At 34.5% G+C, this 11871-nt stretch overlaps 1 protein-coding gene across 1 annotated transcript; it reads right to left on the bottom strand.

Annotated features, from left to right (window-relative positions):
- Positions 1 to 249: 249 nt before the first annotated feature.
- On the bottom strand, positions 250 to 2180 carry LOC121736206 (protein ANTAGONIST OF LIKE HETEROCHROMATIN PROTEIN 1-like). The gene is made up of 2 exons (XM_042127295.1): positions 1660 to 2180; positions 250 to 1071 (listed from the first exon to the last, which is right to left on the bottom strand). The coding sequence occupies exons 1-2, from the start codon at positions 2128 to 2130 to the stop codon at positions 250 to 252; spliced, it is 1293 nt and encodes a 430-aa protein (XP_041983229.1). The 5' UTR covers positions 2131 to 2180.
- Between the last annotated feature and the right edge of the window lie 9691 nt (positions 2181 to 11871).

The raw sequence follows: 11871 nt of genomic DNA, 5'->3' as shown, positions 1-11871 counted from the left end.
AAAAAGACGTGGAAACTAAAATACATGTACTGCGTACTCAATTTACTAGAGAGAAAAAAAAGTTGTCGGCTATGAAAACTACAGGCAGCGGCGCAATAGAAAAATGCAAATGGATTTATTACGAGCCATTGGAATTTTTGTTATGTGGTGCAACCACTTCAGGTGAAACGGATACTATGAATAAAACAGTAAGTTGTTTTTGTATATAATTTTTACTGTACTATTTATTGTTTGTAAAATTATTTCAATTTACGCTATATTATTTTGCCATGGAACACTTCCCTCTGGACTTGTAAAGTAATCGGCAAACTGTTCTCTAATACAAAAAGCTGATTGTGATGCAGGTCTGCCCCATCTTTGCAAATCGGTCATAGGAAGCGAACCTAGTTCCCTTCGCCATGAACCTTCTAATAGGTTACCTTCAGAGTCTTCAAAATCAAAAGTTTGTGGAGGTGTATATATTGATCTGGAAACTGAGTTACGTCTTAAGAAGTTATGTAAATATACACAAGCTATTACCACGAGTTCACAATTGGCTGGTTTTAACGGAATAGGTTTAGTGAATACACGGAACACCACACATAAAATGCCAAAAACATTTTCTATAATCCTCCTAGCTCTTGATAGTCTGTAATTAAATATACGTTTTTTGTTCCCATGTTCATGAATGCCAGGATATGGTTTCATGATGTTCTCCGTTAGCGCGAAAGCACTGTCACCTACAATGATAAATGGCATTTTTGGTCCGCCTTGGGTTATTGGTTCAGGACGTGGCAGTTTAAGTGAGTTTTCTAACAATGCATTATAAAACGGTGTTTTCTGAAATATTCCACTGTCGGATGATCGACCTTTAGCTCCACAATTTGCGTATATAAAGTTATAATTGCCATCTGCAATTGCCAGAAGTACTATGCTGAACTGATTTTTGTAATTGTAGTATTCACTTCCAGAATTATTTGGCGCCACAATCAAAACGTGTTTCCCATCAATGGCTCCAATGCAATGTGGAAAATTCCATCGTATTTCGAATTCGCGACTTATTTGTTTCCATTCCTGCTCCGAACTTGGAACCTACAAAATATAAAAAAAATAATAATAAGATGATAATTTACAGGTGGATAAAAACAATGCACATGAAAGTAATATGGAGTTAGAGCCATCTCAATCACCAAGGCCCACATCGAATGTTACAACATCTACATCTTTGAGGAAAAGAAATAAGACAGATGAATTAAGTGAAGTATTTGAGGTTTTGAAAAGTGCGAAAAAAAAGATGGATGAAAAGGAGAAGAAGGATTCATTTGATATTTATGGTGAATATATTGCTGCTGAATTAAGAAGTGTTAAAGATGACCGAGCCGTGACCCAGGCACAGTACCATATTAATAATATCCTGTATGAGTTAAAAATGGGACGATATATTTCTTATGGATATCAAACGGCATCTTCTCATCCATCATCAACACCAAATAATGTCCAGGAAATTGAGAGACAGGAAACCAGTAGACTAGATGCAACACAAGACGAAATAGAAGATTCGGCTATACTAAACTTAGTTAACTATCTCAGTGATGAATCAACACAATAGCATATACTGTCTTTTTGTATTTTTTTTATAATTAAAATACTTCATTACACAAATAGTGTTTTGGTACCTACCTTGACATATCCTGATAGTGAGTTAATTAGTTCTTGACATACATGTGGTATTATTTTACTGATCAATTGTTTTGATACTCTGAATGTATATGAAAGAGAACTGTATGAATCTCCAGTTGCAAGATATCGTAATGTAATAGCCAGCCTCGTTTGAGGTGAAACTGGCTGACGAATATTTGTTTCCCTTTTGACTATTGACGGACCAATGATTTCCAGAAGATGTTCGAAATCTCTTTTCGACATTCTCGTAAAGTTAATAAATGATCCATCTGTCATTCTGAGGTCACTCATCAAATTTTCTCTTTGCAGAAGATAGTTTCGAATCCACCATCTTTTTCTCTTTTTTTTATTAGAAATTCTATACATCAGATACAAAGAACACAACAACACTACTTCCTCGGGCAACATTTTAACGCAGACTGGCGTGTGGACAGCCAATATTGATTTAAACAATGTTTCCAGCAGCATCATCAACAATGTTGATCAACTGTTGCTAAACAAATGTTTACCATGAATACGGGGCTTTAGAAACCTGGAATGCGTTGCCAGAAACATTTAATTGTTTAAAGAAGCTGGCTCACGCTATTCTAACTGTATTTTCATCAACATATGCCTGCGAGTCATTGTTTTCAGAGATGAATAACATCAAAGACTCTGTTAGAAATCGACTGACTGATGAATCAAGTTTGCATGCATTCTGCTAAAAGTAACATCGTACAACCCCAATATAAGTCAATTATCGTCCAATCTGCAACAACAGAAGTCGCACTAATTTTTAATTGCTCTTGTAATTGTATTTTTGGTAAATATAGAGCTTTGAGTTGATATTGTTTTTTTACATTATTTTTCCACTGATCACAAAGTCAAGAATATTTGATGGCACGGCTGCGACGTCATTAAATATTATTCCAGAAAATTGGCACGTATACGCATAAAGTTTCGCCATCCCTGCTTTATGTGTATGTGTTCCCTGTAGAGAGTTCACTGTGAAAAAAAACTTTTCGTTTTTTTTTTTGGCCCTACTGCTAGAGTTCTAAGTTTGAGTGTTTGTTTTGCTTTTAGTTTGGGATTATAGCGTAGGTTTTATTTTACGGCCATTAATATAACTTTATTTAAGTAACCAATACATTTAAAATATATAGATGTTTAGAATATTGAGACATTGATGTTGCTAATTTGCGGCCGTCATATAAATGTATGGAGATTAGACGGCCGTAAACTGATTTTTTTTTATTCGTGAGGCGGTAGACGACCACTTACCCATAATCGTTAAAAATATCTCTAAATTTCTGATCACGGGCAATTTTTCACCCCCGACTAGACTATTGATCGAGATTATTATTGTTATTATATTATATTTCTTTAATTTTGATTGTTTACAGATGCCTTTCTCTAAGTCTCAAAAGAAGAAATCTGTCAAATATCGACCCCAAGATTTAGAACGAGCGTTAAAAGAAAGAAGAGATGATAAGACAGGTATAAGGGAGACTTGCAGAAAATACGGAATACCCAGAACAACTATTCAAGATCACTTATCAGGTAGGAGACACGATGTGGTACAAGCCAGGGGGCCGGAACCATATTTAGGAGTTGAAGGAGAAAAATGTGGATTTCCAATAAAAAAAACAAGAGCTGCTAGATACCGTGCAAAATTTTTTTAAAGATTTGGGTAAAAAAACCCCTTTTAAAAACAACCGTCCAGGACAGACCTGGTACCATAACTTTTTTAAAAGAAACCATGTAATCAGTGATCGTGTTGCAGAGAGTAATAATAAGCCTCGCGCACGTGTAACTGCAGAGTCTATTCGGTTCTGGTTTAGCGAATTACAAAGCTATTTAGCAGAAGTTGGAGCGCTAGAGATATTGCATCATCCCAACAGGGTATATAACGTTGATGAAAGTGGTTTCTGCCTGTGTCAAAAAACAGGCAAAGTTTTAGGACCAAAAAGGAAGAATCTTTACCGGGTTAACGCGGGTAGTGAGAAGGATAATTTAACGGTGATGTTAGCGTTCAATGCGTCTGGACAAATTTGTCCACCGCTGATTGTATTTCCTTACTTAAGACCACCAAGAGCAGTAATTGAAAGTATGCATGCCTCCAGATTGGTGCTTAGGAAGAAGTGAATCCGGATGGATGAAGTCTTTTTTGAATACATGGCAAATGATTTTATCAATTGGCTGGAAGGAAATAATATCAAACGCCCGGTTTTGTTCCTAGTTGATGGTCACAAATCACACATGTCTTATTTAATAAGTGAAATATGTGATAGATTAGGAATAATTTTATACGCACTCCCACACAACAACCCAACACAACTCACATGCCGCAGCCGGCCGACGTCAGCGTCTTTGGCCCAATGAAAGCTTATTGGCGTAGCGTCGTCCGCCAATACTTAAACAAACCAGAAAATATTGATAGACAGGTTACTAAAATTACTTTCTGAAAATGTGGGCTTTATCCTTTTAATCCAAATGCAGTTGACTACACAAAATGTGTCAGAAACACAATCATAAATTTAAATAGACAACAGCGAGTGACAGTGCAGCAAGAAACAGGCATAAATAATCAGGATTTACTTTCAACTCGCAAAGTCCTGCGATATTTAAAACCCATTTTAAAAAAGAAAAATATTGATATAAAGTTCATTTTAAGGAAAGTACGCAAGCTAAGAATAGTCGATTATGAAAATATATACGAAACTGGATAAGAAGACATAACTGACTCTTTTAAAGTTAGTGATACGTCCCAAACGCTGATATACCTGAAAAAAAAATTAACAAGTGCATCTGTAACACTTAATGTGGCGAATACGACTGAAGCTTCAAATTCTCAACAACATCACTATCACGTTAATCCAGTAGCGGAGGGTATAGACGACACGCAGTGCAGTAGCCCTCGTCTTCTCGGTGATGAAGTTTTGCTGCCACTGTCTGTAGAACATGAAGCTATACCAAATGGAATTCCTTCCCACAATCTTTCTTCAGTATTTGTTGATGATTTTAAATCCATTTCTCCTTTAATTATAGGAAAAACTACTCGAGCCCAGGTAGAGGGCAATATCAACGAACATCTATCAACTTTACATATTACAGGAAGCTACCTTGATGAGAGAATCTTGGTTTCACTTGACGATATGATAATTATACCCTTTCAAACAAGCACACCCACGAAAATAGAACCTGAAACTGAGTTATTTAAAATTCCAAAGATAACAGTGTTATCTAATGTCACAATAAAACCACCACATATCAATTCAGAAATGGCGAGATTATTATAAAGAAAAAGAAGAGGCTAAATTAGAAAAAGAAAGAATAAAACAAGAGAAAATAGCTACCGCAAAACGCAAGAAAGAGGAATTAGAGAAAAAGAAACAAGAAACTCATAGAAGAAAGAAAAGGAAAATATATATTCCAAAAAAATAAACAAAGAAAGAGACCGAAGAAGAGAGAGCAGAAGTATTAGAAGTTTGATATATCAAACAAAGTTTAAAAATACACTTACCTTGAATTAAAACAAAATTGTGCACAGTGCACTGAAATTTTAAATAGTGACACTGAAGACGAAGAGAACAAAAATGTAGGGTGTGATTTTTGTTCGAAGTGGTTCCATTTAAAGTGTAGCGATTTTGTGGGGCTCAGCTATGACATAGCTAAAGACATGCCATTCAAATGTAATACATGTATCATAGAAGAAGAAAAATAATTATAATTCGTATAAGTACATAATATTATTATATTTGAATGGTGTGCTTTAAATTTTTCGTACTTCACGGGTAATATTTTGTGATAATTAATTAACTATGAAAGACCGATTAATTTAAAAGACTTAAGGCCTGTTTCACCACTTTCTGATTAATACCTGATAGGCTATCCACCACTTAACTTGACAGATGAAGTATGGAGAATCTGTCAAAAAAAGTTGTGGATAGCCTGTCCGGCACATTATCAGGAAGCGCTGAAACAGGCCTTAAGTGACTGTTTCACCACATTCTGATAAGTGCCGAAAAGGCTATCCACCACTTAACTTGACTGAAGTATGGATAATCTGTCAAAAAAGTTCTGAATAGCCTATTCGGCACTTTATCAGAGAGTGGTGAAACGGGCCCTAAAGACTTAAGTAGTACTAAGTGACTGATAAAAAAGTTCCTATTAACATTAAACCAATGTGTATACCATTTTTGAGAGAGCACTAGTTACCTCGTAATTTGAATGTCGTCCACATTAAAATTTTTAAAGAGCACCTAAGTGTTAAGTTTGTAATTATTGATTTATTTTAAAAAGTTAATAATAAGTATTAAAAAAAGTTTTTTTGTTTACTTGCCTTAAGTAGTTAGTATATTTTGTAATTAATTATTCATCTATAAAAGACTGCTTATGAAAAAGTAAAGACTGTTAAGTTTGTGATTATTGTCTGATTAAATAAAGTTCCTTTTATTTTTATATAAAAATGAGTTTTTTTTTTTTTGCTTATTTAGTCAGTCCAGGCTAGTGGTCGTAAACTAGCTAGCAGGTGGTCGCAAACCAAAAAAAGTGGTCGTAAATTAGCAAATTACCTATTTTTTCATATAATAATGAAATAAAAAATAAACCACTGACACTCTCAATTAATATTTTTGAGTCAATAAACTTAATCATATTAGCAATGATTTTACTAAAAATAATCTAAATAATTTCTTCATTTTCTATAAAAAATCGTATCTTAAAGTTATAGACCTCGCTAATCGGTCGCAAACCGGCGAAAAGGTCCTACTTTCGACGCAAGAAAAATATATTTAATAAAAAAAAATATCTAAGTAATATATATTTTTTAATTCTCTACACAATAGTTACACGTACACACCCTAAAGTATTATCACTTATTTTTATTACACCCTGTATATTTGTACTAACTAATTACAGTCAAGTACTGATTTTAAATCGTAATTAAAAATAAGTGATTGGCTAATTGTAAATCAGATATAAATACACATAAAGCAAAGTTCGAATCATAACAACAGATTTGTTTATAGTTTATGAGACAGGCGTTAGTTTTTTAATGTTGCTTTACAGAGTATTTTTATAATTATTGTTATTAGACATCGGATTACATGCACGATTAAAATGCCGAAATATGCATGCAAATATGCACGGGAAATGGCCGTAGTATGCACAAAATATGCACAATCAAGAGTAACTTATTATTAAAAGCCGGAGACCGCGACGTTGCCGCTGTTCATGCGGTTGCGCGGACGGCCGCTCCCACACCAACCCGCCGCGCCTCCGCGCCGCCTAAAATTGACAACCCTAAGGGCTGATTCAGTGCGACGCGGATGACCTATGCGGACGTCCGCGGTGGACGGTAAAATGTATGAAACCTAACATAAAACGGTTGCCATGGGAAAACAAATTAAGATTTAAGCTTAATAGCCAATTGTATAAGGCTGTTAATAATAATTGTATATTATTGAATGAAACTGAGAATAAGATAAACATTATTGACATTTATAATATTCTTAATTATAAATTATGTAAGTTGACATTAGATAGATATTTTCTATCATTTTACTTTACACGACTTATAGCAAGTACGCTATTCAATTTTTTATTTTTAAATTCAGCCAAGAACTTGGCTAGTAGGACGATAACTGCTTCTGTTGAGCAGTTTGGTCATAATGATATGACATCTAATGACAGCTTGGAATATGTTCCAAATAAAAATAATTTAAATTAGACTATAAGACAACAGAGGATGTCTCTAGCACTGTAGATCTAATTCAAAATAGTAAACTTAGTTCACTTACGCTGGTGCATCAAAATATACAAGGAATGTCAAATAAGGAACTAGAAATTGATTTATTTTTAAATAACAATAATGTAGATATTTTATGTATTACTGAACATTGGTTCAAGAAAAATGAAATAATGTTAAATTATAGTATGCACCAGCTGGCAAGTTCTTTCTGCAGAGAAAAAGCCATAAGAGGTGGTTCACTCATACTAATTAACAAGAATTTCAAATATAAAGAACGTAAGGACTTAGTGAGCCTCTCTACAGAACGAACAACTGAAATAGCCTGCGTAGAGGTGGGAAACTTTATTATTATATGTGTATACAAGCCTCCACTAGGATTATATGATATATTTGAAAAGGACATGGAGATTTTATTAACAAAAATAAGTGCATCTAACAAACACATTTTACTTTGTGGTGATTTTAATATAAATATTTTAGACAATAATTCAACCACTGTTAGATTCACTTCTTTGTTAAGATCATATAATTTGACAAATTTGTTTTATGAACCCACAAGGATCATTGGCAACTCTGCTACATGCATTGATAATATTTTTACCAATATAGACTCCTTAAAGAAAGAAGTCTTAAACATACTAAGCTCTGATCACTGTGGACAACGAGCTATTTTCCCCATGAACAAGAATTTCAAAAAAGTATGTAAAAACAAAAGTTCGTGTATTCCAATTAATGATAAACGTATTGAGAAGTTTAAGGGTGAAATTATATCTAAGATTGGAAATTTAGAATATCATAGTAGTCCAGATATGACATTTGGTAATCTTTTCAAATTAATTAAAAACCATTTTGATACTACCTTCACCTCTAAGACAGTTGGAAAAAATAATAAGAGTAAATTTAGTGAATGGGCTACACCAGGTATTATGAAAAGCAGATTAAAACTGTATGACCTTTATAATGAAAGAACTATAAATCAAAGTGAACACTTTATAAATCATGTAAGATTATATTCAAAAATATTTATGCAAGTCTGCAGGGCTGCCAAATCTATTCACATTAGAAATAAAATTAAGAATTCAAAAAATAAAGTAAAGACAACGTGGCAAATAATAGCAAGTGAAACTGGAAGAGTCGCCAGTCACAACTCAGATTTTAAATTAAATATAGATAACAAAAATATAACTTCCGACAATGATGTTGCGACTGCTTTTGAGAAATTTTTCGCTGACATTCCAGTTTCAATTACAAGTAACCTAAAGGACTCTCCTGATGATGCTATATTGTTACTTAAAGAAAATGTAAATGAATGTGATATCGACTTCAGATTTAAAGAAGTAGGTCCTGAAGACATTTTAAAAACTTTCAATTTACTAAAATATTAAGAACACTATTGATTTCTGGGGCCTATCAATGAAAGTTATTAAATCTATAATCGATGTTATCGCGCCCTACTTAGCGACTATATTTAATGATTGTATAAAAAGTGGCGTATTTCCTGATCTAATGAAACACAGTAAAGTTTTACCTCTTTTTAAATCTGGTAGTAAGTTGGACCCGTCTAATTTCCGACCTATATCTATTTTACCGACATTGAGTAAAATTTATGAAAAGATAATACTGAATCAATTACTAACGCACTTTAATATAAATAATATTTTACATAATAAACAATTTGGATTTACAAAGGGACGGTCTACTACAGACGCAGGCGTTGAATTGATCAGTAGTATTTTTAATGCCTGGGAGACGTCGCAGGATGCTCTAGGAGTTTTTTGCGATCTCTCAAAGGCCTTTGATTGCGTGCAGCACAAAACATTGGTCAGGAAACTCTGTCACTATGGCATAAAAGGCACAGCACTCGCCCTCCTAAAATCGTACTTGTCAAATAGAACTCAGAGGGTTGAGATAAATGGTAAAAAATCTGTTGGTGCAAAAATTGAAATGGGGGTCCCACAGGGGTCTATATTAGGACCCTTCCTGTTTCTTATTTATATAAATGACCTGCCATTCTTAATTAAAGATAAACATGGGATAGTATTATTTGCTGATGATACATCTCTTACATTCAATATCAAACGGCTTAATACGTGTTATGACGAAGTAAATAATGCTCTCTCAAAGATTGTACATTGGTTTAGTGTTAATAATCTTTTACTTAATAGTAAAAAAACAAAATGTATTAAATTCAAATTGCCCAATGTAAGGCAAACGGAAACCAACGTGCTTTTAAATGGTGATGTTATGGAGCTAGTGGATACAGCTGTATTTTTAGGTATTACACTAGACTCCAAGCTTCAGTGGGGCCCTCATATTGCTGGGTTGGCCGACAGACTCAGTTCAGCAGCATATGCAGTAAGTAAGATTAGACAATTTTCAGATGAAACAACAGCACGTCTAGTGTATTTTAGTTACTTTCATAGTATTATGTCCTACGGCATTTTGCTGTGGGGCAATGCTGCAGATATAAATACAATTTTTGTGCTGCAGAAGCGAGCTGTGCGGGCAATCTACAAGTTGGCCCGTAATACTTCACTTAGAGAAAAATTTAAGGAAACTGGAATCTTAACTGTTGCTTCTCAATATGTCCTATCAAATGTATTATATGTTAAAAAAAATATATATATCAATTCACGAAAAAATGTGATACCCATGGGAGAAATACTCGTAATAAACATAAGCTTGAAATTCCGGTGACTAGACTTACTAAAGTCAAAAATTCTTTTAAAGGTCAATGTATACGCCTTTATAATAAGATCCCAGAAATCGTTCAAAATCTCTCAATTAATAGATTTAAAAAAGTTGTTAAAGAACGTTTGTGTACCAAAGCGTACTATAAAGTTACTGATTTCATGAATGATAGTACACCATGGGAATAAGGTCGCCCCCTGCAGAGCTGTTTCATTATAATATGTATAATAATTTCACACTCGTTGTATTTTATTTAGTCATAATGACACTTTTATTTTATAATATATTTTTTGTAATTTTCCATCTTTTTAGAAAAAGATGGCCCCGTGCGAGTTTCTTACGCCGGTTCTTCTCGCCGGGTTAGTTCCCGAACCGGTGGTAGGCATCTGTGTAGCCCCGACGTTCAGAGAATATTTGAAAAAATTTATTCTGAATAAAAAATTTTGAGTTTGAGTTTAGCAACGCGTTCAGTGCGACGCGGACCCTTTCGCATCGCGGAGAGCTATCCGCGCGCGGATGAAATCGCTCCGCGCCGCTCCTCCGCGTCGCGGATGTCTGCGGGCGGCCGGCGCTTCGTCCCAATGTAGTTGTTCAGTGCCCAACGGACAGTCGCGCGGAGCGGACGTAAGGTACAGTCTTTTTGTCATGGCTGCGTCAAATGTGCAAAACGAGAGGGTTGTACAAGAAGTACGTCTTCAACCATGTTTTTGGAATCTCCGCGACAATTTATATAAAAATAGAGACGCAAAATTAAAAGCATGGATAGATGTTTGCCAAGCTGTTTGTCCGAATTTCGGATATAGTTCAGGTGAAGAAAAAAAACAAATCGGTAAGTAATTTTTATTGAAACATCTGTGTTATCTAATAAATGTATCTATTTTGCCAAGGTACAGATCCTTCATTCGAAACAAAGTAATTTGCGAAATTATCTCTTATTGTATTGCCCGAACTTGTACTAATGCGAGCATTGTAATCTGTAAATCCAACTACAATCATAGCGTCTTCTTCCGTATGACCATCGCGTACTCTAATGAAATTGTGTAAAATGCAGCACGCTTTGATTAAAATTTGTGCAAATGATGTTGATACATTGATAGATCTTAGGAATATTGCAAATTTGTTTGTCAATATACCAAAACTCGATTCTATGTATCGGCGTGCACGACTTAACATGTAATTAAATATATTTTTTCTGTGTCAAATTTGTACGCGCGTATGGGCGAAGTATTGGAAATGCCAAAAGCTGCGTCTGCTACAATGACATGTGGCTGTGGGTTGATACATGTACCTGGTAATAATTTTGGAGGTGGCAAATTTAGATCATCTCATTCAAGTCTATGAAATAACGAAATTTTCTTGAACACATTAGCGTCAGCTTCACTGCCACAAGCCCCGACATTTACATAGGTGAAACAGTAATTGGCATCACACATTGCAAGTAAAATAATAGAATAAAATTGCTTATGGTTGAAAAATACGGATCCACTTCCTTTTGGGCACGTGATTCTGGTATGCTTTCCGTCAAGGGCACCTACGCAATTGGGAAAATTGGCATCGCTTTCAAAGCCAAGTGCTATTTTATCCCAAAAATTTGGATCTGGTTCAGGCAGACATTCGTTTTTTCAGAATTGCCCATATTAATGAACATACTTCTTGAATGATGTATTTAATTGTCGATTGCCCCAATCGATAACTTAAATTCAAATCAGACATTCTTGACCCAGTAGTCAGGTACCTGCAACAAAAAAAAGTGTGTATTAAATAAGTTAAGTTACTAGCATGTGTTGTTT

The sequence above is a fragment of the Aricia agestis genome, chromosome 18 (genome assembly GCF_905147365.1).
Source record: "Aricia agestis chromosome 18, ilAriAges1.1, whole genome shotgun sequence".
Taxonomy (NCBI): Eukaryota; Metazoa; Arthropoda; class Insecta; order Lepidoptera; family Lycaenidae; genus Aricia; species Aricia agestis.
This window is presented reverse-complemented; position numbering and strand designations above follow the sequence as displayed.

Coding starts and splice junctions, on each gene's coding strand:
- LOC121736206 (XM_042127295.1), bottom strand. CDS start 2,130: ATGATGCTGCTGGAAACATTGTTTAAATCAATATTGGCTGTCCACACG. Junction 1,072..1,659: donor CACTATCAGGATATGTCAAG/GTAGGTACCAAA, acceptor TATATTTTGTAG/GTTCCAAGTTCGGAGCAGGA.